Source organism: Lucilia cuprina, chromosome 2, assembly GCF_022045245.1.
Source record: "Lucilia cuprina isolate Lc7/37 chromosome 2, ASM2204524v1, whole genome shotgun sequence".
NCBI classification, from domain to species: Eukaryota; Metazoa; Arthropoda; class Insecta; order Diptera; family Calliphoridae; genus Lucilia; species Lucilia cuprina.
In genome coordinates, this window is record NC_060950.1 from 63,837,468 (window position 1) to 63,862,566 (window position 25,099).

Here is a 25,099-nt window from a genome sequence, read left to right on the forward strand (position 1 = left end):
AGATAGATAGATAGATAGATAGATAGATAGATAGATAGATAGATAGATAGATAGATAGATAGATAGATAGATAGATAGATAGATGGATAGATAGATAGATAGATAGATAGATAGATAAATAAAAAGATAGATAAATAAAAAGATAGATAGATAGATAGATAGATAGATAGATAGATAGATGGATAGATAGCTAGATAGATAAATAGATAGATGGATAGATAGCTAGATAAATAGATAGATATATAGAAAGAAAGATAAATAGATAGATAGATAGATAGATAGATAGATAGATAGATAGATAGATAGATAGATAGATAGATAGATAGATAAATAGATAGATTGATAGATAGAGAGTTAAATAGATAGATAAATAGATAAATAATACTTATACTATAGAGTTAGTAAGTTAGTAAATTAGTAAGTTAGTTTATTAGTAAGTTAGTTTGTTAGTAAGTTAGTTTCCAACTTTTATTTCATTATTTTCTTAACAATTCCCTTAAACTACTAATACTTTACAAAAAATAATTCTAAAATTAAAATTTTCCTTCCACTTTCACATAAAATCCATAATTTCAACATTATCCGCTGTATTATCATCCGAATCAAATGTAAATCCTTTACTGGGACCAAAATCTAAAAAGTCTGCTGTCTCATTAGTTGCTTTAGCTTTTGGTGTTTCATTTGATGTCCAAAATTCGTCTTCGTTATCCCTGAAAAAGGCTTCGAAATCATCCTTTAAATATGATTTTTTATTCAATGATGACTTCCTTGGTGAAACCTCAGCAGATGAAGAAGTTAATTCATCGTTTAATATCATTTTCGTTGTATTTAATATGTCTTTAATTTGAGCATTCGATGAGAGTGAAGCGGAGGAATTTCCCGACTGTTTAGAACTACTGGGGGTATCATCTAAGATATGTACCTTGTCATTTGATGTTTGTTTCGAATTGCTGCTCATTGTTATCTCTGAAACAGTTAACGAATCTTGTATTGCTGTAACTTGCTGCATTGGAAATGGAGCTTTAAACACAATACATTCTTGTATTTCTATTAAGGGCTTTTCTTTATCAGTCACAGTTTTCAACGACTCGTTTATCTGAGCACTTTCCTTTTCTGTCGGTGTCAATAAGTCTATGGTTTCAATTTCGTTTATTTCTTGTAAATTTTCTTCCTTTTCTGTAGTTATTTCCACTACGACCTGTTGTTTTAATTCTTCATATTCCGATTCGGTTTCAGTCTCGGGTTCAGTTTCTGTTTCTAGCTCAGTTTCCATTTCTTGTTGAGGATACTCATGAAATTCTTCTAGTGGCATTTTAAAACTTACATTTTTATTTTGTTTATTAGAGGTCGATTGATCGTAAGTTGTATTGTGTAAAATAGGTTTTTTCAAAGTAGTTTTATTTTCTTCCGGCTGATTAAAAATCATTAAAATTTCTTCCAATGAAGGCAAATTGGGTACAATCAATTTTGGCACTTCAATATTGTTTGAAGATTCCGGGCAAATGTTCGATGGACGAGAGTTTGAAGTGAAAGTTATATTGGGATTAAAGGACTATAATTGAAATGTTAAAAAGTTTGGTATGAAAATATATGTTAATACTTGTTCTGGGATCTTTTGTCATTACCTTTAGTTGCTTATCATCCAGCTGCTTAAGCAACAATAACTTTTCTTGTCTCAAGCCTTCTATGTAAGCTTTATATTTATTTAATTTATCCAACTAGAAACAGAAAAAAACTAAATTTTAATAAAATTATCAAAAACCCTTCAACCACAACTCACCTTTTCTTTAAAGGCTTCTATTTCTTTGGCTTCTTGTATTATTGCAACAATTAATGCATTTCTCTTATCCTTAGCCTGCAATAACTTGTCCATACTTTCTTTGCCAGATATCCGCATAGCATCTAGTTCTTTTTGCGCCTTCTCCTCAGCTTCACGATTGGCAATAGCAACTTGACGGTACTTCCTAACAATAGACCTTTGTTCCATTTTCTCATACCATTCTTGGGTGTGTGACATTGCTTCCTGTATGGGTTGCGATTCTTTTAGAAATTTCGTCTCCATTTCCATATGATGACATTTTACAATTTTGCCAAAGTCTATTTGCTTTAAAAGACTATTCAATTCAAGGATTTGTTGAAAAATGCCCATAGACATTTGATCGCAATTTTCTACAGCCAGATGGCCGGAAGTAACGGTTTGCAGATTATGCTGTTCGATTTGTAAACGTACATATTCTCGGTCACATTCTATTAGGTTTTTGCCAATTATATAAACATTACACCTCTTTCTATCCTCAAAAAAATTGTAACTTACCTTCTATATCCCTTTCAAGTTTAAGATTTTCTCGATTTAATTGCTCAATTTCCTGACACATTTTCTTAAACTCATCATCCTCATCGCAGAAATTTTTTATAAATTCGAAAATTGCCTGTAAATAACTCATATTTTAAAGATTTTTATTAAAAAAAAAAACAGAAAATTTAACGTTGAAATGTTAAGGAATGTACAATAACGGTATATTTCTGGTGTGTTAAAAAAAGTGATGCCATACTTATTTTTTATCTCACAACAACTCTGTCTAAGTTTATTTTGACAACTAAAAACTCACTGTGCATTGATAGTTTTGTTTACATTTTTAATTGTTTATATCCAGCACAAATAAAAAACCTATATTGATCTATTTGTTTATTTAGTGTTAATATTTAAGAAATTATAACAGAAAAATGGATTTTAATATAAATTTATCAACTTTACAACAACAATGCCGTATTTGTTTACAAAATGGCCATGTAAATATATGGAATTGTAAAGTTTCTTTAGCAGAAGATGTACAATATCAAGAAAATTCTTTGAATTTAAAGGATTCCATGGAAAAAACATTTTTGGAACTAATGCATATATTTAACAATAGTCAAGTAAGTTTTAGATTAAATAAATAATTCGTTAAAATTGTAAGTTTATTCTTAATATTTTTAGGATTTATTGAATTTAACCGATGAATTTCCTTTACTCTGCTGGCAATGTCTGGAGGATTTAAAATATTGTTATATATTCTATGAAAAACTTAAATTAGCCAATATACAATTGAAAAATCTATATCAGGAATCGCTTAATCAGTGTATAGATGAAGAGCATCTTATAGAAGTGGTGGAAGAAAAAGATATGCAAGAATTTGAAGCCACTAGAGAAGTTAGTCCCTCAGAAACTTTGGCACATGAGAAACACCTACAATTCTATGAAAATACTACTAATAATGAAGAAAATCATCTTATAACATTTCACAAAACCAAACGTTCTCAACATATTGCTTTAAATAAAAATGATTCCTTTATTGTTACACAATTTATACCCGAAACTCTGGAGTCAAAGAAAAGGCATACAGCAACAACCAAAGAAGATGAGGAAGAGTGTACCACACCACAAAATCTATTAACAGTTAATTTAAAAGCTGTTGAAGTTAGAGATGTTAAGAATTTAGAAAATCTTGAAACTACTCAGCATCCGCAAACAGATTTTACCGAACCTGCTGTCTATATATGTCAATATTGTCCTCAAGCTTTTGCCAAATCGGATTATCTTAAAACACACATACAAAAATCTCACGTTTGTAAATTTTGCACCCAAACATTTAGCATAACAGAGGAGCTCTTCAAACATATACGTGAGATACATACCGAACATAAATGTGCCATTTGCCACAAGTTGCTAAGTTCTCATACAAATCTGAGACATCATATTAAAAGAGTACATCGCATAAAGCTACCCGCCAAAGTAACTTTACTAGATTTTATTAAATCCACAAATTTGGAAGAAAATCTGCAGGAAAATGTAGAGGAATTGGTTTCAAATGAAATGGATTTTGATACACAATACGTGTGGCAAAATGATGATTGTATAGAATTAGTTAGTGAAAATAATATAGAAATGAAATAGAAATATTTATTGCACTTAAACCTCTATTGAGAACTATTTTTTAAGTTATTTCTATTAATTTATTACTTGTGAAATTTTTTTTAGAAAGCTAAAAGTTTTTGTGATTTTATTCTTTTTATTTCATTTTACCGGTATCTAGTTTTAATTTTTTGGATTCAACCATTATTTCACTTCTCGGGTTTTATTCACGTTCTGGCAGCCAAAACTTTAATGAGTTTTCTGTTACAATTCGACCTTTTTCATATGAATCTCCTCCCTCCAGATACATGGGTGTAAATTCCCGGTATGCCAAACATACACGTCTCTCTAAAACATCTTCACGTAATACAGAATGTTCAAATTGATAGCGTGCTGGGCCGTATAAAACGATTAGAGACAAACTGAAAAATAAAATAAGAAAACATAAAAAACTGGACTAGGCTACAGATTAGTCTATTCTATATGCTGTTTTAAAGTCTATGGTCCGCTCTATAGTTTGGTCTTTAGTCTGGAACATATTTAAGACTAAAATCTAAGTAGTAGTCTAGTCGAGAGTCTACCCTATAGTCCAGACTAAATTTTAGTCTAGTTTTTTTTACTTTCAAATATAATCATTTTGTATAATAAACTCACTTTGGCATAAGTATCCTTATGACTTTATCTTTAAACAATTGCAATTCTTCTGTTCCCATTAAAGGTTTTAATAACTCGTTCTCATACTTAGTTACCAAATCCAAATTATATTTACTAATCTCTGCCAAAGGTTTCTCTAACGCATCTTTATATAAAGTTAAACTTAAAACAGAATCGCCCAAACAATTGACGGTCACAACACGTTCTCCCCATATCCAACAGTCATCGATGTGAGGATCTATCGAAGCTCCTTTCGTTGGATCGTATTCCAAAGAACATTGTTCTATGGTCTGAAAATCCTTTAGCAATTCTTCATTTTTAAATTTATCCTGTATAAAGCGGGTAGTTTGGGGAAATCCTTTAAATAAACCATTTTGTAATTTTCTTTTCTTAAAGTTTGTTTTTGGTCCATAGTTCTGTTTACGTCGTCCACTTTGAGATATACACCATGGCAACTCATCTAATCTTTGCATGATTTCTTCACCTTCGGTGGGGGTGAGAAAGTCTGCTTTAACATAGATTCCTGGTAATGCTAAACTTTCGTCTCGATTATGTTGGGGATGCTCTGTTTGTACCTTTTGACAATTCCAACCGGGATATAAACGTTCACATTTGATGCACCAAGACCAGGCTGCTAATTTTTGCAATTCTTTTTGGAGATTTGGCTTTTCAATATTAAACTGTGATTCACATTTTAGACAGGTTCTTACACCTTTGCAGCCGCATGGTCTTAAAGTATTCATTGGTTTTAAGTTTGCAAACGTTGTATTGGAAAAGACTTTTTTTAGTTGGGTTTGTGGAGGAATATCCGATAATGTTTACCGTTTTGGTTTTGTTGTGAAATTGTCAAAGTCAGCTGTTTGTTTTTTGCATTTGTTGTTTTGCTTTTGCTATAATAACTTCAAACAGAGTTGCCAGTTTATGTTGAATAATTAGCGGTTTTTATGGGCCATTACCGTTAGATTACAATTGAAACCGCTGATGAAAAGCGATAGAAATTTCATTTTTAGAATAAAAATAAATTTGAATATGAAAATTATTTCCTGTTTTCGTAAAATCTCTCTACAAACTTTTACACCATTTCCTCTGTAATCTATACTTTTTAAAGAAAATATTTTCAAATTATTCCACTTATTTCATGCTTTATTATATTTTTTGTAGTTTTATATTCAATATTACATCCATTTAATACGTATGATTTGTTTTTTTTTTATTTTACATTTAGCAGTTTTTTTATTGAAATTTAGAACCTTTTAAAGGATTTGTTTTCTTTTATTTTGTTAGGCTTTAGCAGTTGTTTGTGTTTTTTTTTTAATTTTTTGGCTTGAAATTATAGATATTTTTGTGTATAAAAAAAGAACTTATAAGTAATAAATATAAAGTAAACATAAAAAATAATACATTTAATAAAAAATTAAGGATATAAATATACTGTTAATTTCCTTCAGAATGTGTTAGTTACGTGTAAAAGTTTGATTAAACCTTGGGGCAGCTTGGAGACCTTTAGAGATAATACCGCCTTAGAGTTTTTAGATTAAGGGTTAAACAACAACAGCGCCAGCCTCTGAACGGCTAACGGGCAAGTCAGGGCAATTCTTCCAAGTGTCTGTCAGTGGATCATAACACTCCACGGCGCTTATAGTGACTTGGGCACGATAGAAAGTGGCCTCGCAGGGCTGAAAGCGGAGAAATATGAAATAATTAGTATCTATATATCTATCTATCTATCTATCTATCTATCTATCTATCTATCTATCTATCTATCTATCTATCTATCTAAAAATACGTTATTTTTACCTGATCTCCTCCCGCAACATACAGTAAACCATCTGCCGCAGCTACGGCGGGTATTGCACGTGGCACTGACATGGCGCATACCGTAGACCAAGTATTATCATCAAAACTGTAGCGTTCCACTGAACTCAAAACCGCTGCTGAACTGCTATTACCGCCCACCACATACAAATAACGATCTAATATAGCCACACCCATTTGACAGCGTGCCACTTGCATGCGAGCCAAAGGTTGCCACTCTTGAGTTACCGGATTGTAACTAAAAAATCGAGATATAAAATTATTAAACATATGTAAACAAGTTAAGTTTTTATTAGCACACCTCACTAAATCCGGTAAATGACGACTGGATATAGTGCATCCACCCACTATATATATGAGACCTTCAAAACTAACCACACCCATACTGAAGCGTGGTTCTGGCAGATTTCCTATTATTTGCCAAACATCTTTATCGGGATCGTAGCGTTCCATGGAACCACCAATATCATCCCCTATCCAACCGCCCACTGCCAATAGACTATTATCCATGGCACACAAACCAAATTCACAACGTGGCACAATCATCGGTGCTATAGGAGACCAACAATCATTCTGAGGATCATACACCTCACCATTGGCCAAAATCTGGGCTCCACGTTCGCCGCCAATAACATAAATCTTGCCATTTAAAGCTGCCACACCCGGTAATATACGTCCTATTTCCATGGGAGCCGTTTCCGTCCATTCGCGGCGGAATATATCAAATTTCGCTACCGTATCGAATATATCATCGGCCGGATTCCAAGTTGAGGTGGTCTCACGCCGCGAGCCCCCAATGATATAAATATTCTTTTTGGCCAACTGGCGGGGACAAACACGCAAAGGCACCAATTGACCCCTTTTTGAGGCGATATCGCGGCAAATCGATCTCAGAGCTATCTTAACCGACATATCACGGCAATCCCTTAAAGCCTGATCAATAACCTTAACCGGCACTAAAGCCAAACGCACCAAAGATAATATATCGAAAACAAAACATCTTCTTTGGGTGACATCGTGTTTAATCCAACGTAATGCTGCCTGAAATACTTGAGATTCTGAATCGACACGCAGCAGTTCTGAGGTTAAAAGTTGTGACAATAACGTCTGTGGGGTTTCGAGAAATTCATCTTCCTGAGTAATCTGTTAAAAACAAAGACAACATAAAAAAACTGTATATATCGATTGAAATGAAAGTTGAAAAAGCACTTACCGCCGGAAAATTGGCATGCACAAAGTTTAATGCACTCTTAGCTAAGGCTTCGCAATTGTGTGCTTCAGCAAAGCGTAAAATACCCAAAGCATTACTAGCATGTAGCTCACGACACAAAAACTCACAACAACCATCAACCACTTCATGCAATTGCAACATATCTGCGGCAGCTAATAATTCTTGGACATTGGACTTTTTGGGGGGAAAGAAAAAGGAGAAAAGAAAAATTCATAAAATAAAAATGGAATATCTGCAAGAAATACTTTTTACACTGTTTCCAAAGTCGAACATTGAATGAATCACAATATTTGATGTGAATTTTTAGCAAAAATTTGAATTTCTAGTGAAAATTAGAATTTGACTTTTTAGTAAAAATTTGACGTTTTGTTGAAAATTTTAGTTTTTGGTAAAAAATTTGACTTTTTGTTGAAAACTTTAGTTTTTAAATAAAATTTGATTTTTGGTAAAAATTTTGCTTATTGGTAACAATTTGTGAGCTTTTTGAGAAATTTCGAATTTTTAGTAAAAATTTGTATTTTTGTTAAAATTTTGACAATTTTGTAATCGCTCACAAATTTTTTCACTATAAATATTGAATTTATAGTGAAACATTTTAATGTTTCATGAAATTCCATTTCGTTCCTTTAGCGAAAAGTGAATTTTCATTTGCTTTTCTTTAAAATATGACATTTCAATTGATTCCATTTTGTTCCCACTGAAGTGTTTCACTAAATTCCATTTTGTTCCTTTCACATCACAAAGCCAATTTTGAATAGTTTTACATAAATTAAAGCATTTTTAAAGAAAATTTACACATTTTAAAAAAATTAGAATTTTATTGTCAAAATCAAATGTTTCACTAGATTCCATTTCGTTCCACATTCCAATTTCAAGAAACTATAAATTTGCCTATGAATATCGTTATTATATAGAAAAATTTAGTGTTTTACTTAATTCCAAAACGTTTCCCATGCACTTTTAAATAAATTTAGAAAATAGAAAAAAATGAGCGTTCCAATATATTCCATTTCATTCCTTAATCATTTTTGCAAAATTGTAAATTTCTCAAAGCTTTGCTGTAATTTTATAAAAAAAATATTCTCTACAATTCCATATCATTCCTCTGGCAACGAGGAAACCTTTTAAATTCTCGTAAAAAAAAAACAATATTTTTATTTAAAATTTCGCAACTACAACTTACTTGCGTTATTTCACATCTTCCCGTATAGATAAAATCCAATAAAATATTCAATATTTCACCATCAATCGTATGCAGCACAACAGTCTTTTGATTGACTTCATTCAATCCCAATTCCGGTCGAAACATGGCCTCAAAATAGGCGCTGGCCGCACTTAATATAACACGATGTGCAGCATAAGTGGCACCGCCTGCCACTATGTCAACATCACAAAAACGTCTCTGTGAACGCAATTGATTGAGATTGGTCAGGACCTTAAACGGGTACTGACCATTACAATACGGTGGTGTTTTGGTGGTGGAACGTTGCGTATTTATATTCAATGAGGTGGTGGTGTTGCCGCCGCCATTCGAGCTGGACGAGGAGGCAGACGAATCTGTGCCCGAAGCTCCGGAAGCGTCGGTAGGTGAATTATTGCCATTGCCGTTGTATTCATTTTGTGGAGAGTACGATTTTAAAGGAGGCATTCTAAAGAGTGTAAATATATTTTAATTTTTTTTATAAATTTCCTTTTTTTTATCACCCACTTGTTTTCAAATCTAATGTTTGTGTTGTATTGTTTATATTTATTACTATTTTTCTTTCTTAATTAGTTTTAATTAATCTTAATTGGCCAGCAATTTTTCTTTTAGCTTTTCTGCTATTCTCTTTTTTTTCTATTGTAGGAAAATTTTTCTTTGCTTTTTTTAATTTTCGTTTTACAACCAATTAAAAAAGTTTTGTTTGTCGACTTAATATTGAAAATTATTAGTAATTTGTAAACGTAGCAATTAATTTAATTTATTTTTAATATTTTCTTTAAAAATCACATATTTTTTTAACAAATTTTTACGCCTTTTTTCTGATTGGAGCAAAAAAGAAAATTTGTGTACAAAAAAACTGCCAGCTGACAAGTTTAATTTGACAGTTGTTTTGAGAGGAAAATTTAAGGCGAGATGCCACCTGATGTAAAGAATAGTGTTAAAAGTTAATGAAAAAAAAACGTTATTTTCAAAAAAAAGAAGTGTAGGTGAAAAATTAGGGATTAAATTCAGCTAATGCAAAAATATTAATATAATTTTTATTAAAATAAACACAAAAATGTTTGATTTATCGATTAGTATAATTTATAGGGACTTCACAGTATATTTTTTGCTTTAAATTTAAGTTTTCATAATTTTCATATTACATTTACCATTGTCTTCTTCTTTTTTATAAAACATGGATTGTACAAAAACATCAAAGTTGATTAACATCAGAATTAATTTGTTTTTAGATTAACTAATCTGATTATTAATTGGGATTTGATTGACAAATCAAATACCTGCCCTAAATGGTGAAATAACAAAGTCATCTTTAATCGTTTTTAAAAGTGGATTTATTTAATGTTTATATTACCAAAAATTCAAAGAATTAAAACAAAGAAAAAAACAAAAATTAGTCCGAATTTGTAAAAAAAACTAACTCAAAAATGTACTTTTAGAAAAACCGTCATAAATACCGCTAAAATAAAACACATGAAGTACATAACTTGTATCTCAATTATGTCTATATGTATTTTAAAATTTGTTAAAAAAATTAAATACACAATTTATAAAAAAAATTAAAACAAAAAATAACCCTTTCAATTTGTTTCCGCCCGGGTTCGAACCGGGGACCTTGTGCGTGTGAAGCACACGTGATAACCACTACACTACGGAAACTTGTTGTCAGCTGTCGGCTAAATATCGTATAAAAATTTAATAAACTTTTCTATAAATATAACAGCAATTTAGCTGATTTTTCAGAAAACAATGTTATTAACAGTAATAGCAACCGTGTTTTAATTGAGGTAAATAAACCACATGTCTTTATAACAAGTCTGTTTTTCTCAGCAAAAATGTAAACAAAAACAGCTGCTGTCAGAATTAAACAAAAACAAAACCGTTTATTATTAGTGAGTTACTTAATCCATGTTATATTAAGTTAAAAGTCGAAAAAATTAACGAAAATTATTAATAAAATGTTTTTTAATAAGGTTTTAAAAGTAACTAACAAAAGTTGCTTAATCCAACTAATAAACAAGACAAGTTTGGCGGGAAATAATGTGCGTTTTTTGTCTGCCACAGCCGGTGGTCATACAAACATTTTGGATTTCCACAATGAAAAGTTACAAAACTATTTAGAAGCCTTACGCAAAGAATTCTATGATTTAAGAACAAATGCTTCCGGCAATGATGATGAATACCGTAGAATGGCTCAGTTATCGGATATAGTTAAAATGTTAGAACAACATCGTGCCTTAAAGGGTAACATGCCCTCGAAGGAGGATATAGAAGCAGAAAAGGATATAGATATGAAAGATTTAATTAAAGAGGAAGCTGAAGTTTATACCACCCTAATGGCTAAGACTGAGAAGGAGCTTATGGAGAAAATTTTAACTTTGGCCGATACTGAGTATTATCCCTCTTTGATATTTGAAGTTAATGCTGGTGCAGGGGGGCAGGAAGCAATGTTATTTGCCAAAGAATTGTATGATATGTATACCAATTATTTTGATAACAATAATTGGGATTATGAAATTTTGGCCGAAGATTTAACTGATATTGGAGGTCTAAGACATGCTAATGTTATAGTCAATGATGAAGAATCCTTTAAACGTTTACGTTACGAGGCGGGTGTACATAGGGTGCAAAGAGTACCGGCTACTGAAAAATCAGGACGTATACACACCAGTACCGCCTCCGTGGCAGTAATACCCAGACCGGCTGACATAAATGTTGTTATACCCGAAAAGGATTTAAAGATTGAAACAAAGAGAGCCAGTGGTGCAGGCGGACAGCATGTCAATACCACCGATTCAGCGGTACGTATAGTACATATACCCTCCGGCATTGCCATAGAAAGTCAAACGGAACGTTCCCAAATTAAAAATAAAGAAATTGCCCTAAAAAAACTACAAGCTAAACTAGTGCAAATAGAATTGGAATCTGCAGATGCTAGTACTAAGGCAACACGCAAAGCTCAACAAGGTAATTTGGATCGTAATGAAAAAATTCGCACCTACAATTTTGTGCAGGATCGAATCACAGATCATCGTATTCAGGGTGGTACTGTACACAATCTGAAAGAGTTCTTTGAGGGTGGAGAACATTTAAATAATCTTATTAAAAAAATAGCTTTGGATTTCCGTAAAAAACGTTTGACCGAAATGATCGAAAGTTTTAATGCAGAAGAAATAAAGGCTGCCAAGGCGAAATAATTATTTGCTGTGTTAAAAATAGAACTTTGTGTTTTTATAATTTTAAATAAAAAATCCAATTTTTGTTATCCTTTAAACATATGTTTGTTTATTTTGCTATATTACTCCAGTCTCCCGCCGAACCCATTTGCATTAAGTGCTTACGCACTGCAGTTTCCATAATAGCTTGTATCTCACGACACCCGGCCAAAGCCTGTTCCATTACTTTCGGCAAATTGTCCAGATGAAAACGCTGGGACATTTCCATAAATGCTATCTTATTAGAAGAAGGCAGAGAAGCAACTGTGAGGGTAGGACCTCCGGACACCTCTTCAAAATGTGAGACATCCGTTAGGGGAATATTATTCTTACTCAACGAGGCGGTACAGGCTACCACATATTCCTTAAGACAAATGCCAGCATCAACCAAAGCTAAAGTGGCGGCATTTAAAGCCACTGCATAATTAGCACCATCCGCTTGCAATACCTCAATATAAACATCAATCTGAGAGCGAGGATATAGTTCAGTTTTAATAGCGGCTCTTAAAGCTTGTCTTAGATACAAAGTAATTTCCTGTAATTTACGATCTCCTCGTGGACGTTTTTTTCTCTCCGTCGTGGAAAATGTAGCCATGCTGTATTGACAGTTTATAACCACTTCATTTATGTCCAATTTTTTACTTGTCGCTTGATGGGGACCGTAGACTGCTGCCAATACTTTAGTATTGCCTTGTTCCAAATAGGCACTGCCATCGGGTTGTTCAAAAACACCCAATTTACACTTGATTCGTCGTAATTCATGTGGACGTCGACCGTCTAAACGCAAACCTTGATCACTTAATAATTCAAAATTAGACATTTTTATTTTAAAAATAATTTGTAAACTTTTTATACAAAAAAATACAAAAAGAAAAAAACCGCGTGTTGTTAATAATTGAAAAAAGAAAACATAAAAGTTTTGTTTACATTTTGCTGAGGGTATGTTCAGTAAAAGCAAAATATTTACTTAAGATGCTACAGGCAACTTATCAGAAAATGAAATTGTAAATGTCAAACTCAACTTATAAAAAAATCACAATTAATCTAATATGTCAAACCCCAGCTAACATCTTAAAAATATTTGCACAATTTGTTTACTATTTATATTTATGTTCTCAAAAAACTCTGGCATCTTCTTTTTTTGTTAGAAATGCCAAAAACAGCTGTTTGTTGTCAAATTTTTCCATTAGAAAAGAGGACGACGCTTCTTGTTATATTTGTTTAAAAGATTGTTTTCGTGATTAAAATGGAATATAAATTAATTGAATTTATTAAAAATAACCCCGTTTTATATGAAAAACAATATCGCACTATTAAATATTTAGATGAAAAAAAGGCGAAATGGCAAGAGATTGGCAGAATTTTGCGTAAAGATCGTAAGTTGGTGGTGGCTGGTAGTTATCGCTTGGTATGTGGTCATGTTAAAATGTTTGTTTTGTTTTTTTTTTTTTTTTGTTTATTTTAAGCCGCTACGGTGCGCCAGAAATGGAAACATTTGCGAGACACATATTTGCGTTCCTACAAACAGAAAATGAAAAAGGGCGATGATGGAGATGTGTTGTCCACTAGAACCTGGCAATATTATAATGCCATGTCGTTTCTGAACAATCAATTTGATGAGTAAGTGGAGTGAATGCAGGGTTTTAGATAGATAGATAGATAGATAGATAGATAGATAGATAGATAGATAGATAGATAGATAGATAGATAGATATATAGATAGATAGATAGATAGATAGATAGATAGATAGATAGATATATAGATAGATAGATAGATAGATAGATAGATAGATAGATAGATAGATAGAAAGTTAGATATATACATAGGTAGATAGATAGATAGATAGATAGATAGATAGATAGATAGATAGATAGATAGATAGATAGATGGATAGATAGATAGATAGATAGATAGATAGATAGATAGATAGATAGATAGATATATAGATAGATAGATAGATAGATAGATAGATAGATAGATAGATAGATAGATAAATAAATAGATACATTTTTAAAATATAAATACATTCTTATTAACCCAAAAAACTCATCTTTCAGCAATGTTATTTTTAAAACCGAAGAAAACTATGATGATGAGACTGAAGCTGCTATCACAAATTTAAATCAAACCGAAGGAGAGGTACAACAATTTGATGTTTCAATCTACCAAGAACAAGAACTTTCGAATGAAGCCGATTTCGAAATCGAAAATTTCGATTTAAATGATTATGTGAAAAAGATAGATCAACCCACTACGCAAAACACTAACACCTCCAACACAGCCAATACCGCCAACACCACCTCCAGCGGTGGTAGTAGTAACTATGTCCACAGCTATCGTCCTGATAACGAATTAAATAAAAAGAAAAAATATGATAAAGAGGCCTTAATTCAGGAGGCCTGTTCAGAAATGACCAGCTTATTGCAAAATGCCAAAAAACATTTTACACCGCCCTCCTCGAATCAAGTATTTTTCAATTCTTTGGCTCTGCAGGTGGAAGAAGCCAATTTGCCCGCTTTAACACAAATGCGTTTGCAGCAAAGAATACTGGAAATGGTTACTCTAGAGATTGTTAATCATCAGCAGAGTAATAATATACAACAACTATAACATTTTTTTAAGATTTTTTTTTTAATTTTTTATTGATTATGTTTATTATATAAATATTCTTTTAATAAATCTCGGTTAGCAAACGCTTCTTCTCTAGCATTACTTTCATAGTAGATCTTTGAATGAGTTATTTGAAAATCTTGTTGGCGCCATAATCCAGGCACAAATTCCAAAGTATTATCATCATAATGATCGACAAATTTCTTGTGAAAATAACAAGAATCATGTTGCATGGCAAAGTTGTGTAAAATCATGGTGGCTTTGACTATATGTTCCACTCCAATATCCATGCGGCAAGTAAATTTGTTCTGCAACACCTTCCATTTCCAAATCAAAACACCCAAAGTATTTTCTATTAAGCGAGAACCCACTTTTAAGTTTTCATTTAAATTATGTTTTTCTGGCGTTAAAATTTTACCCGGATAGGGCCTCATGACATGGTCTACCAAAGGAAAATTGGCGGGTGTAATGAAATAGGGCGACAGCATTAAGCCCGTATCGGGCATCACCATATCATTGGGCAATTTTAATTGTTTTTGTATTAAACGATTAATAAAATTATCCTTTTCTTTAATCTCTTTAGGTAGAGCCACATCAGCATGGGTTATTTGATATTTAGCATTACAGGCCGCCATGGTAATGATAGGAGAAAAACATTTCTTATCATGTTGAAATTCTATAATATCAATGCAGCCCATACAATTGGGTAAACCGGTTTCCTTTTCAAATTCCTCCGCCCAAGCAAAATAATCATCGGCAGTTGATTTAGAGGATTTTAAGTACGACGGTCCCAATTCCTCACATATAACCTGGCAAGTATCCAATATAATTTCTCTAACCGTTGACTTACCCATACGAAAAGCCAAGGATAATAATGTTCTAGCGGAATCGTGGGCTAAATAGCTAATATTAGAATTATGTTAGTAGATTTTCAAATTTACCATTATATCTATATATGTACTTACATTAATGTCAACATTAAACGACATTCTGGCGGTATTGGCTTACGCAAAGAATATTTAACCAATTTCTTTTTTAAAATGCGTATTAAATGCTGATAGGTAGACACATTTATGCGTGTAAACTTACGAAATTCACGACTATTATGTTGTTTTATCAATTCCAATAGATCATTGTATAAACTATATAATTCGCGTTCATTCTGACGGAATTCCTCACGCGTCCACAAACTACGATTTTGATTAGGCACTACCACATCAATGAAATTAACAAACGCCAAATAGAATTTAAAAATTTGCATGAATTTCTCCACATAATCATAAGGCATTAAAAGCATTTTTTTAATGAATTTGATAAGATTTTCCAGAATCTTACTATGTATTTTCTATATAATTTTTATGCAATTTAGATATTTTTGTCATTTGCAGACTGCAGCTGTCAATGTGTTTTTAGTTAAAAACAGGCAACAAGTTGCCAGATCATATAGTTACTACTAGCCGCTTATAAATTTTAAAACCCAATAGCTCTTCAAAAAATATTTAAATTTAAAAAAATTTCTAATATTAATACCTATATTATTTTAAAACAATACAATTTTTTAACAATGCCGCCATTAATATTTTTTAACATCCCAAATTAACCGGACTACTGTAAAAAAAACAAAGGCAAAACTGCTTTTTATAGAAATTTTATAAAAATTACAAGGTTTAATTGAAATATTCATTAAAAATTCTATAATGTTATAAAGAAATTATCAAATTTTATAAATAGTATACATATCTTAACGTAAAATGCGATTGTTTATTTTGGTTGCCATAGAGTATGTTTAATACGGTCGAAATATTTTTTCGTTAGTTTTAAGTAATGTCAATTTGTTAATTACACAAGAACATGTTAAAACTTCTATATAAACGCTTTTGGTGTGAAAAAAGCTGCTAAATTGATAACACTGCTATTGAAAATAAATGACATTTGGTTTGTTGTTGATTTTTTTTTCTGACACAATGGCGACCCCTGCAAGAAACATTTGATTGAGAAAATTTTATTTTTAGTAAAAAGCCCTTAAAAACGAAAAAACCTATAATAATAAATATATTAAATAAAATATAAAAAAGGAAATTGTAACAAAATGTCTACTACCACAGCGGGTAAGTAAAAAAACAGAAACAATGGTAATTTGTTTCACTACAGTTTTTAATCATTACAACATTTAGTTTTTCTATTCACCAATGTAATAATTGTACAAAATTTAATAAATTAGTTTAACAAATTAATGAACATTCATATAATTGTGTAATTTATATTTTTTAGGACAATGGGTTAAATTTTTCAATGCTTCCGGCATACCTTCGCCGGCTGCAGCCACATATGCTCATATATTTGTAGAGAATCGCATACAAGTTGATATGCTAATGGATTTAAACAAGGAATATTTACGAGAAATGGGCATTACTTTAATGGGAGATATAATAGCCATATTAAGGTAGGTTATTATGATATAAAAAAGTTAATATACTATTAAAATGGTTATAACATATAAAAGACATGCCAAAACGGTGTGTGATCAAACGGCCCGCGAAAAAGTATTAAGCTGTGAAACACCCGTACCAATAGCAGCGGTACCGGCTAATCCGGTAACACCTTTGGATAAGAAAATACGTTTAAAATGTAAGTTTTATTAAGTAAATTATTGTAGTTTTAGCTAATTTATTTATTATCTTCCAGCCACTGCTTCAGTAGCTTCTAGCAGCTCAGCTGCAGTAGTGGCACCTTTACCGGCTGTCAAACCAAGACGTGTTTTACCCGAGCATGAGGGTAAATATAAAATCAAATTGCCTTCCGGCACCACCGAGCGCAGTAAACAAATTTTGGCCAAACAAGCTAAATGTAAGTTAAACTTTTCAATGAAAACTTTTAGGTTTTCATTATTAATCCTTGTTTTTCTGATAGTATATTCCGACAGAGAAGCGTCTAAAGAAAAATCGGATATTTTTAAACGTTTGGCTAAGAATTCAAAAGATACTATAGTATTAGAGGATAATAATGATTCTTCTTCGCTTGATAGTATGGATAATGTTAAAATGAGAATTACGGGCCTAGGCAGCAAGTCTTTACAGACATCTTCCTCGATATTTTCTAGGCTGGGCGGCAAGTCTAGCGATGAGGCTACAGTGTCGAAAGAAATTAAACCCATTTTGAAAAATACCGCTAAAAATGTAAGTATACCATTGCTTTTTTGAGAAAAAATAACAGTTTTTGATCGTTTAAAACTTATTGGTGTTGTCCTTTTGTTGCATTTTCCAGCGCCTCTCAACTATTGTTAAAGCTAAAACGGTGGTGGCGCCCACAATTGTCAAACCCATTAAGCAAAAAGTAATATTAGTGAAAAAAGTACCACTCAAAAAAGAAAGTGATGAAGATGAAAGTATGGCTTCTTCTGGCGATGATGATATGTATGACGATATGGATATATCGGGTGGAAGTGAAAAATTTGTTAAATTTGCCTCTACAGCCGAAGTAAGAGAAATAGCTCCCCGCCGCTATAGTTCACCCACAAGAAAAACATTTAAGCCACGACAGGATTTTATAAAAGATAAACCGGCTGGTGTTAAGGCTCGTCTGGGTTTAAGTAAGTTTGCTAAAATTAACATTAAGTATTTTTTTAACTTTTGCTTTTGTCATTTTAGATGCCAAACTACACAGCACCAAAAAATCTCTTAATCTTAAGGCATCACCACCCTCCAAAATGAAAACTCTATCAAAAATGAAAGCCGATGAGGTAATACAACGCCATGACTTGCCAGTACACAAACGTTTGGGTAAATCCTCTCCCATTACTACAAAATCATCATCTACCTCCTCCAGTAATAGCTCGAATGTTTCAAACATATCAAAACGTTTGGGTAGAGTTAACATAGAAAAATCTTCACCAAAAACTGCTTCAGTTTTCGATAGATTAGGTTATGGTAGTTAAATTTAACGATACAACAACAACAACTACTACTACTTTTAACTACATTTTTCTGTAATGCAACTACGTCTACTTCTAAAATGCTCATCATTTCTAATTTTAAACAATTTCATTTAACCATAATCCAAACATCTGCTTAATTTTTGTTACCTTTTGCTGTTTAAGGTAAGACTTTTTTATGTTTAATTTTCTTTTTTTTAATTTAAGATTAAGAAACCTTAAAAATTTAGTAGTAATAAATAAACTAACAAACAATCATAACTTTTACTTTATTTTATGCAAAATTTCGTTTTATTATAAAATGTTTTAATACATTTACTTGTGCTTTATTAAGTTATATCAATAAATTACAAAAAAATATCACTACGTTTCTTAAGATTTCTAAAAAATCTGAAAAATCTAAAAATTTTAAGATATTTTTAATATCTTTCTTATAACACAATTCTTCTTCTGCTTTTGTAAACTCTATAAACTTCTTATTTAAGTAAACAATATATAATCTATTCCTTCTACAAATTGCAAACTTTGTAAATTCATTTCAAAATCACCATTAGTTAAATCCAATTTCATGCATATCACCACCGGTGGCTCCACCACAGAAAAATGCACTATGGGTATAGAAAAGGTAATCTGCCTTAAAAGTGCATCATAATATTTATATAATTTATGAATTTTATCTAAAATATAATAACAATTTTTGAAATATTTTTAAATTTTAACCAAATTTAAATTTTACTTTTATCCACATCACAAAATGTTTTAACTTTTTTCTTTTCCTCTGTTGGCAAATCCCTAAAGAATTTTCTACCCTGTTTTCCAGCATTCCATATTGAGAAACCCTTACTCCACGGCGGTTTCTTTAACACATTCTCTAGCAAGTGGCTAAGTCTTATATGCCATATGGTTCTGGCAGCCACACTAAAAGTAGTGGCCTCCGCATGATAACGATATTTTAGTAAACATTCTTCGACACGTTTAATAACACCCTGGTTATCTAAATGTTGATAGAAGAATATTAAATCCTCAGGGCAACCTTTGCCTTGCTCAGAAAAACCCCCTTTTATAAGTTCATAAACTTGACGATGACACAGCCAAGTGGGCATTATAATTGTGGGCCCATTGGAGGTATAAATTTGTATAGTTAATTTATCGTGGGGTAATTCGTTAGCCCAACGGGTAAAACGGCAGGTTGAATTACTGGGTGTGCGTATAAATTTGGAGCCGATTATCTGAAAAATAGGGAAATAGACTAGACTATAGACTAGACTATAGACTAGACTATAGACTAGACTATAGACTAGACTATAGACTAGACTATAGACTAGACTATAGACTAGACTATAGACTAGACTATAGACTAGACTATAGACTAGACTATAGACTAGACTATAGACTAGACTATAGACTAGACTACATATAGGCTAGACTGTAGACTATTAATTAGAGTTTAGTCTAAATAATAGCAAATTACTGCATTTTTATATTGCTTCGCTAAATTATATTGTTTCCAAATACGTGACGTTAGCATTTCATCATCTATATCTTGAAAACATAAATAATTGCCCTTGGCAGCCTCTATAGCTCGATTGCGTCCATAGCCCACTACATGTATAAAAAAATATTAAGAAATATAATCCTACAAACAATATCCTTTCTTAATTTACCTCCTTTTGTTTTACCCGTTAAGTTCTCTACTATATGCATTTCAATATTAAAATTGTCTCTTAAATTAGACTGCCATTTATACAGTAGTTTAAGAGTATCATCACTACTGCAATCATCAAAGACACAAACCTCTATAAGAGGTTTTAATACGTCATCATCATCACCTAAAATACTTGTTGCAAAATTGTGGGTTTGTGTTGTTGTTTTTGGTGAGTTGGTCATGGTTGACATAAATGGATTCTGCGCTTCATCCAAATGCAATTTTTCTAAGGTCTGTAATTGTTGTTGTTGTGTTTGTACAGCTGTTTGTTTAATAATCGATTCCATACAACTATCTATCCAAGGGCCACCATTTAAAACCGTAATAATCACAGACTTTAATTGAATATAATAAGTTATTTCATATTTTTGTTTTTGCCTTTTCTTTAACACTTACTATTAAGTCTTGTTTTTCTTTTATTTCCGGCATAATTGGGTTTATATTTGATTCCTCTTGTAATTGATTGCAAATTATTTTTGCATAAAATTTTGCCGGTTGTAAATCATGTAATATTATGTTTGTTACGTATACTGTATGTGTGTGTGTGTGTGCGAGAGAATGTTCTTGCTGTCATATCAGTGCCTTTTTTGTTTTTATAGATGTAAAGCTCTAATATATATAAAGTACTTTCGGCCAGCATATATAAATTGAAAATCAATGTCTAGATTAGAAACAAATTAGTTGTGTCGGTCTGTAGTCTTGTCTATAGTCTAGTCTATAGTCTAGTCTATAGTCTAGTCTGTAGTCTAGTCTATAGTCTAGTCTATAGTCTAGTCTATAGTCTAGTCTATAGTCTAGTCTATAGTCTAGTCTATAGTCTAGTCTATAGTCTAGTCTATAGTCTAGTCTATAGTCTAGTCTATAGTCTAGTCTATAGTCTAGTCTATAGCCTAGTCTATAGTCTAGTCTATAGTCTATAGTCTAGTCTATAGTCTATAGTCTAGTCTATAGTCTAGTCTATAGTCTAGTCTATAGTCTAGTCTATAGTCTAGTCTATAGTCTAGTCTATAGTCTAGTCTATAGTCTAGTCTATAGTCTAGTCTATAATCTAGTCTATAGTCTAGCCTATAGTCTAGTCCATAGTCTAGTCCATAGTCTAGTCTATAGTCTAGTCTATAATCTAGTCTATAGTCTAGTCTATAGTCTAGTATATAGTCTAGTCTATAGTCTAGTATATAGTCTAGTCTATAATCTAGTCTATAGTCTAGTCTATAGTCTAGTATATAGTCTAGTCTCTAGTCTAGTCTATAGGCTAGTCCATAGTCTACAGTCTAGTCTATAATTTAGTCTATAATCTGGTCCAGTCTACAGTCTAGCCTGTAGTATAGTCTTAATTCTAGTCTATAGTCTATTCTATTTTTTAGGCTTTAGTCTAAGTTAAGGTTTAGTCTATGCTTTTTTTGTAATAATTCCCATTGTGTCAAAGTATTTCGTTTCTCTTTAAGGTATTTATTTTTTTATTCTTATCAGGTACATTTTCTCTATTATTGTAAGGTTGTTGTTGGTGTTGTATTTATTTACATTTCTCTCCTCTCTGTGTTTTTCTATTATTAAGGGGTGTTTGTTTGAGAAATGCTTTGCGTTTACATGGCGTTTGTTTTTATCTGTTGGTCTTATTGTCTTATTAATATTGACAATCAGTGTATTGTTTGTTTTTTTTTCTAAAAATTAGTTTCGATGTTTTATTTGTTATTGTTAATATATATTTTGCATGTTTATAAGATAACAGAAAATTGAATGTTTTGCAGCAGCCACTTTACTTTTATCTTAAGTTGTTTTGTTTATTTTGTAATTTTCCATTAAAGAAGATGTTTATTTATATTTTTGGGAGGTTTGAGTATGTTTCAAATATCACGTAGACCATAATACAAAAATATAATGGTGGTATCATGACGTAGCTATTAGTTTTTGTAAACAATAATCATATATGTCATGAAGGTAATTTGTAAGTAAATAATATTTATCATACGTTATGGAGCACCAAATAATGTTTACACTTTGTGGTGTTATTAGTTTTTATAATCTTGGGATTATGCACTTCTATTCGCTAACAGCAGCTAGCTGCATTTTGTTGTGTTCAGAAATGTGTAAGCATACTTTTGGGCTTTTGAAAATATTTGAATTACCCTGTTGCTTCAATAATAAACAAGCTGACTCAAATACTTTTCACCTCCTTAAAGTATGCTTTAGAAAATTTCTTTCAAAAATTAAAAAACGCAGCCTACTGCTTTTCATACGATGCTGTGCGCCTGGTGTTAAGAAATGAATTTGTGGGTATTTTGCGAGTTGGAAAAATTGTCAAACAAATTTTTTAATGACGTCATCATTCATTCTATATGAAATATGACAGCGTATAAGTAATAATGATGAAAAAATATTACTTTTTACTATTTGTTTTGGAGATTATATTGATGTTAAAACATTGCTTTAACTAATAGGCAATATTTTAAAACTTATTTAGACAGAGTTGCCAAATATGTTAATTAAAGAATAAGAAGCAACCATGTAGATGTAGATTATGAATAAAAAACACTTTTTCTTTTTTAATTTTTTCATAAATTTTTTGTTTAAATTTGTATATTTTTGTATATATATTAATTTACTAATTACAGTATACATTTGTGTTTACATACAATTATAATAAGATTTATTAACTAAAACTTAACAAAATAATTAAGTAAATAATAATGAATTTAATGAATGTTTTCAAGAAACCAAATGATTACAAAGGATTTTTGAATATAAATTTGAAAAAAAAATATTCTTATTTCTTTATTGGATAAAGTTTTATTTTGATGTTTTCTTTTAATGATTTATTATAACTATTTTAAGTTTTTTTTAATTATAAAATACAATACTTTTTTGTTTTAAAGAAATTTGTTTACAAAAGTCTTCTTTTTTTCTAATTAACTACAAATTAACAGATTTCCAATATGGAAAATAATAGAAATGAAATGTTTAGTTTTTATAAATATTGAAATGCATGTTAATAAATTCTAATAAGTTTTGACACGAATTAAAGCACAAAAATGGAAAAATTTACAAAATTTAATGATCAGTCTTTAAATGAAGTTTTTTTTTTGAAAATATTCTTAAATTTGTAAAAATTTGCGGCCTAAAGAAGAAGATGAATGCTGTTTGTTATAAACCATTTCAAAAGCATTTATAAGTTCATCCATGCCTTTCAACAAACCCTCCTCACGATTACCCGGCATCCATTCAGAACGATGATTAAGTGTTAATTGTTGCGGCAATGGTCTAGATTTGGCAAAATCTATTAGCCAGCAGCCAACTTTAGTATCATCATAAACTATAAATATGCTAGAACCCACAATTTCATGGGTTTGAAAGAATTTTGATTTCTCCATGACAGCACGCATGTGTTTTAAACGTTTCAGCAAATCCTTTTGTACCGATTTCTTTTGACTCACAAATTCCTCTATAGTTTGAGTAATTTGTTCATTCGAACGTACCGTCTTTAAATCTTTCATCGGTGGTTTACCTTTTAAACGCAAGGCCTCTATGCGAAATCCTTTGGATTGTGAAGAGGACATAGCTTCACGAAATAGCATATAACGCAATTTGGTAATGGCTTTTTGTTGGTGTTCTTCTGCAGTGGGTGCGTTAGGATCTACTTTAATCATTTTTTGATATAAATCTGGTCTTAAAGTTTTATTACCCACTTCGGATTCTAAAAAAGTGCGACAACCCATTTTAATGTCCATAACACAGGGATCTTTGAAACCTTTTAGTAAATCCTGTAATTCTATAAACATTTCACCAGATTCCAATTGTACATTGCCATAAAATTCGGGAACTATTTTACTGGTTTGTGGCTCCTGTCTGAGTTGCTGATAGGCCAATACCTCATAGTCTGTAAAACTATTAACACGTTTACGCACCACACCACTTGCACAGGGAACTATGCTTTCGGGATGACCCGATAACTGTAACCAACCAGAGGGCTTGTTATTGGTTTGTTGTTGCTGCTGCTGTTGTTGTTGTTGTAGTAGTACTGGTGTTGCTGGGGCACTTAATTCTAAAGCATTCTGTAATTAAAAACAAAATAAATATTTAGTTTCAAGTGATAAGCAAAAAAGAACAAGAAATTCTTAAATAAATATAGTTTTTGTTGTTGTTGTTTTTTAAAGTTTTATTAGAGAATTGATTGTTTTTTAGCAGCTTTAAAATTAAATAAACAAATAATAAAATGTTTATATAAAAGTCAACAGCAGACAAAGCAAAAAAAAAAAATTGCCCAAAAATTCCATTAAGATGTAGACAAAATTTTCCCACAAGTTTAATTATATTTAATAATAAAGAAATAAACCTTTTAAAATAAACCTTTGGCAAATTAGAAAAATAACTATAAGGGCCAATCTTTAGGTAGAGGATTAGGGATTATTATTAATCCTCGATAGGTGTTTTTGAATACACAATCAGCTAATTTTGTTTGCTAGTTTAAACGCCCAAATGGAGGTGGTTTAAACTTGAACAAAAAATGCAAAATTTTTACAGTTGATGCAAAAAATTAATACAATTTTGTAGTAAAATAAATATTAAAATGTTTAATTTATCGATTAGTATAAATTAGGCAGACTTAATAATACATTTAAATTTAATTTTTAATTAATTTTCATATTAGATTAAAATTGTCTTCTTTTTTATAAAACATGCATTGTTTGAATAACAAACAGTGACGTTTTCGTTTGTTTTGTATGGCAACACTGTAAAGTTTAATCTTGTACGTAAAAACATCAAAGAGGATTAACATTAAAACACAGATACAAGCCGAGATGGCTCAAATCGGCGGCGGCTGGCAGCCGGTAATATTTTGCAAG

General features: G+C 31.3%; 11 protein-coding genes and 1 non-coding gene across 13 annotated transcripts in view; 4 read left to right on the top strand and 8 right to left on the bottom strand.

Annotated features, from left to right (window-relative positions):
• Positions 1 to 460: 460 nt before the first annotated feature.
• Positions 461 to 2,678, bottom strand: LOC124421415. The gene is made up of 4 exons (XM_046956559.1): positions 2,315 to 2,678; positions 1,781 to 2,247; positions 1,626 to 1,718; positions 461 to 1,552 (listed from the first exon to the last, which is right to left on the bottom strand). The coding sequence occupies exons 1-4, from the start codon at positions 2,442 to 2,444 to the stop codon at positions 554 to 556; spliced, it is 1,689 nt and encodes a 562-aa protein (XP_046812515.1). The 5' UTR covers positions 2,445 to 2,678; the 3' UTR covers positions 461 to 553.
• Positions 2,663 to 3,954, top strand: LOC111682481 (zinc finger Y-chromosomal protein 1). The gene is made up of 2 exons (XM_023444447.2): positions 2,663 to 2,916; positions 2,978 to 3,954. Exons 1-2 carry the CDS (start codon positions 2,725 to 2,727, stop codon positions 3,932 to 3,934), a joined length of 1,149 nt encoding a protein of 382 aa, XP_023300215.2. The 5' UTR covers positions 2,663 to 2,724; the 3' UTR covers positions 3,935 to 3,954.
• Positions 3,955 to 4,043: 89 nt separating this feature from the next.
• LOC111682477 (alpha-ketoglutarate-dependent dioxygenase alkB homolog 4) lies at positions 4,044 to 5,538 on the bottom strand. The gene is made up of 2 exons (XM_023444443.2): positions 4,547 to 5,538; positions 4,044 to 4,314 (listed from the first exon to the last, which is right to left on the bottom strand). The coding sequence occupies exons 1-2, from the start codon at positions 5,287 to 5,289 to the stop codon at positions 4,116 to 4,118; spliced, it is 942 nt and encodes a 313-aa protein (XP_023300211.1). The 5' UTR covers positions 5,290 to 5,538; the 3' UTR covers positions 4,044 to 4,115.
• Positions 5,539 to 5,848: 310 nt separating this feature from the next.
• On the bottom strand, positions 5,849 to 9,450 carry LOC111682473 (actin-binding protein IPP). Its single transcript, XM_023444439.2, has 6 exons — positions 9,301 to 9,450; positions 8,776 to 9,241; positions 7,575 to 7,766; positions 6,663 to 7,504; positions 6,344 to 6,599; positions 5,849 to 6,222 (listed from the first exon to the last, which is right to left on the bottom strand). Exons 2-6 carry the CDS (start codon positions 9,238 to 9,240, stop codon positions 6,088 to 6,090), a joined length of 1,890 nt encoding a protein of 629 aa, XP_023300207.1. The 5' UTR covers position 9,241; positions 9,301 to 9,450; the 3' UTR covers positions 5,849 to 6,087.
• Positions 9,451 to 10,382: 932 nt separating this feature from the next.
• On the bottom strand, positions 10,383 to 10,455 carry Trnav-cac. The gene has a single exon. It is a non-coding gene; the product is annotated as a tRNA-Val (tRNA).
• A 239-nt stretch (positions 10,456 to 10,694) lies between these two features.
• LOC111682471 (peptide chain release factor 1) lies at positions 10,695 to 12,070 on the top strand. The gene has a single exon (XM_023444437.2). It carries the CDS (start codon positions 10,755 to 10,757, stop codon positions 11,991 to 11,993), a length of 1,239 nt encoding a protein of 412 aa, XP_023300205.2. The 5' UTR covers positions 10,695 to 10,754; the 3' UTR covers positions 11,994 to 12,070.
• Positions 12,053 to 13,048, bottom strand: LOC111682472 (exosome complex component RRP41). The gene has a single exon (XM_023444438.2). It carries the CDS (start codon positions 12,829 to 12,831, stop codon positions 12,082 to 12,084), a length of 750 nt encoding a protein of 249 aa, XP_023300206.1. The 5' UTR covers positions 12,832 to 13,048; the 3' UTR covers positions 12,053 to 12,081.
• A 116-nt stretch (positions 13,049 to 13,164) lies between these two features.
• Positions 13,165 to 14,735, top strand: LOC111682483. The gene is made up of 3 exons (XM_046949678.1): positions 13,165 to 13,387; positions 13,478 to 13,631; positions 14,070 to 14,735. Exons 1-3 carry the CDS (start codon positions 13,258 to 13,260, stop codon positions 14,620 to 14,622), a joined length of 837 nt encoding a protein of 278 aa, XP_046805634.1. The 5' UTR covers positions 13,165 to 13,257; the 3' UTR covers positions 14,623 to 14,735.
• On the bottom strand, positions 14,631 to 16,169 carry LOC111682475 (protein ALP1-like). Its single transcript, XM_023444441.2, has 2 exons — positions 15,588 to 16,169; positions 14,631 to 15,525 (listed from the first exon to the last, which is right to left on the bottom strand). Exons 1-2 carry the CDS (start codon positions 15,917 to 15,919, stop codon positions 14,652 to 14,654), a joined length of 1,206 nt encoding a protein of 401 aa, XP_023300209.2. The 5' UTR covers positions 15,920 to 16,169; the 3' UTR covers positions 14,631 to 14,651.
• A 372-nt stretch (positions 16,170 to 16,541) lies between these two features.
• Positions 16,542 to 18,913, top strand: LOC111682474 (uncharacterized protein C19orf47 homolog). The gene is made up of 7 exons (XM_023444440.2): positions 16,542 to 16,730; positions 16,894 to 17,065; positions 17,126 to 17,250; positions 17,308 to 17,469; positions 17,533 to 17,798; positions 17,887 to 18,211; positions 18,270 to 18,913. Exons 1-7 carry the CDS (start codon positions 16,712 to 16,714, stop codon positions 18,554 to 18,556), a joined length of 1,356 nt encoding a protein of 451 aa, XP_023300208.2. The 5' UTR covers positions 16,542 to 16,711; the 3' UTR covers positions 18,557 to 18,913.
• Positions 18,914 to 19,033: 120 nt separating this feature from the next.
• On the bottom strand, positions 19,034 to 20,925 carry LOC111682482 (UDP-GlcNAc:betaGal beta-1,3-N-acetylglucosaminyltransferase-like protein 1). The gene is made up of 5 exons (XM_023444448.2): positions 20,655 to 20,925; positions 20,218 to 20,593; positions 20,025 to 20,155; positions 19,290 to 19,782; positions 19,034 to 19,230 (listed from the first exon to the last, which is right to left on the bottom strand). The coding sequence occupies exons 1-5, from the start codon at positions 20,685 to 20,687 to the stop codon at positions 19,034 to 19,036; spliced, it is 1,230 nt and encodes a 409-aa protein (XP_023300216.2). The 5' UTR covers positions 20,688 to 20,925.
• Positions 20,926 to 23,341: 2,416 nt separating this feature from the next.
• LOC111682489 (inositol-trisphosphate 3-kinase homolog) overlaps positions 23,342 to 25,099 on the bottom strand; it is a 57,484-nt gene continuing 55,726 nt past the window's right edge. For both annotated transcript variants that reach the window (XM_023444458.2, XM_023444456.2), the window contains exon 3: positions 23,342 to 24,307. In XM_023444458.2, coding sequence (XP_023300226.2) covers positions 23,351 to 24,307 — 957 coding nt within the window. In that variant the 3' untranslated portion in view covers positions 23,342 to 23,350. The remainder of the gene's footprint in view (positions 24,308 to 25,099) is intronic.

Excerpts from the sequence above, each read along its gene's own strand:
- LOC124421415 (XM_046956559.1), bottom strand. The coding sequence starts at position 2,444 with ATGAGTTATTTACAGGCAATTTTCGAATTTATAAAAAATTTCTGCGAT. Across the intron at positions 2,248-2,314 it reads ACTTGAAAGGGATATAGAAG|AATGTGACCGAGAATATGTA; the intron begins GTAAGTTACAAT and ends AAAACCTAATAG. Across the intron at positions 1,719-1,780 it reads TAGAAGCCTTTAAAGAAAAG|TTGGATAAATTAAATAAATA; the intron begins GTGAGTTGTGGT and ends TTCTGTTTCTAG.
- LOC111682481 (XM_023444447.2), top strand. The coding sequence starts at position 2,725 with ATGGATTTTAATATAAATTTATCAACTTTACAACAACAATGCCGTATT. Across the intron at positions 2,917-2,977 it reads ATATATTTAACAATAGTCAA|GATTTATTGAATTTAACCGA; the intron begins GTAAGTTTTAGA and ends TAATATTTTTAG.
- LOC111682477 (XM_023444443.2), bottom strand. The coding sequence starts at position 5,289 with ATGAATACTTTAAGACCATGCGGCTGCAAAGGTGTAAGAACCTGTCTA. Across the intron at positions 4,315-4,546 it reads ATAAGGATACTTATGCCAAA|TTTGTCTCTAATCGTTTTAT; the intron begins GTGAGTTTATTA and ends TTTATTTTTCAG.
- LOC111682473 (XM_023444439.2), bottom strand. The coding sequence starts at position 9,240 with ATGCCTCCTTTAAAATCGTACTCTCCACAAAATGAATACAACGGCAAT. Across the intron at positions 7,767-8,775 it reads GAAGATGTGAAATAACGCAA|TCCAATGTCCAAGAATTATT; the intron begins GTAAGTTGTAGT and ends CCCCCCAAAAAG. Across the intron at positions 6,600-6,662 it reads CATTTACCGGATTTAGTGAG|TTACAATCCGGTAACTCAAG; the intron begins GTGTGCTAATAA and ends TCGATTTTTTAG.
- LOC111682471 (XM_023444437.2), top strand. The coding sequence starts at position 10,755 with ATGTTTTTTAATAAGGTTTTAAAAGTAACTAACAAAAGTTGCTTAATC.
- LOC111682472 (XM_023444438.2), bottom strand. The coding sequence starts at position 12,831 with ATGTCTAATTTTGAATTATTAAGTGATCAAGGTTTGCGTTTAGACGGT.
- LOC111682483 (XM_046949678.1), top strand. The coding sequence starts at position 13,258 with ATGGAATATAAATTAATTGAATTTATTAAAAATAACCCCGTTTTATAT. Across the intron at positions 13,388-13,477 it reads CAGAATTTTGCGTAAAGATC|CCGCTACGGTGCGCCAGAAA; the intron begins GTAAGTTGGTGG and ends GTTTATTTTAAG. Across the intron at positions 13,632-14,069 it reads CTGAACAATCAATTTGATGA|CAATGTTATTTTTAAAACCG; the intron begins GTAAGTGGAGTG and ends CTCATCTTTCAG.
- LOC111682475 (XM_023444441.2), bottom strand. The coding sequence starts at position 15,919 with ATGCTTTTAATGCCTTATGATTATGTGGAGAAATTCATGCAAATTTTT. Across the intron at positions 15,526-15,587 it reads CGTTTAATGTTGACATTAAT|CTATTTAGCCCACGATTCCG; the intron begins GTAAGTACATAT and ends TTCTAATATTAG.
- LOC111682474 (XM_023444440.2), top strand. Across the intron at positions 17,251-17,307 it reads TAAGAAAATACGTTTAAAAT|CCACTGCTTCAGTAGCTTCT; the intron begins GTAAGTTTTATT and ends ATTATCTTCCAG. Across the intron at positions 18,212-18,269 it reads TAAGGCTCGTCTGGGTTTAA|ATGCCAAACTACACAGCACC; the intron begins GTAAGTTTGCTA and ends TTGTCATTTTAG.
- LOC111682482 (XM_023444448.2), bottom strand. The coding sequence starts at position 20,687 with ATGCCGGAAATAAAAGAAAAACAAGACTTAATA. Across the intron at positions 19,783-20,024 it reads CGAAGCAATATAAAAATGCA|ATAATCGGCTCCAAATTTAT; the intron begins GTAATTTGCTAT and ends CCTATTTTTCAG. Across the intron at positions 19,231-19,289 it reads ATTTTGTGATGTGGATAAAA|ATAAAATTCATAAATTATAT; the intron begins GTAAAATTTAAA and ends ATTATATTTTAG.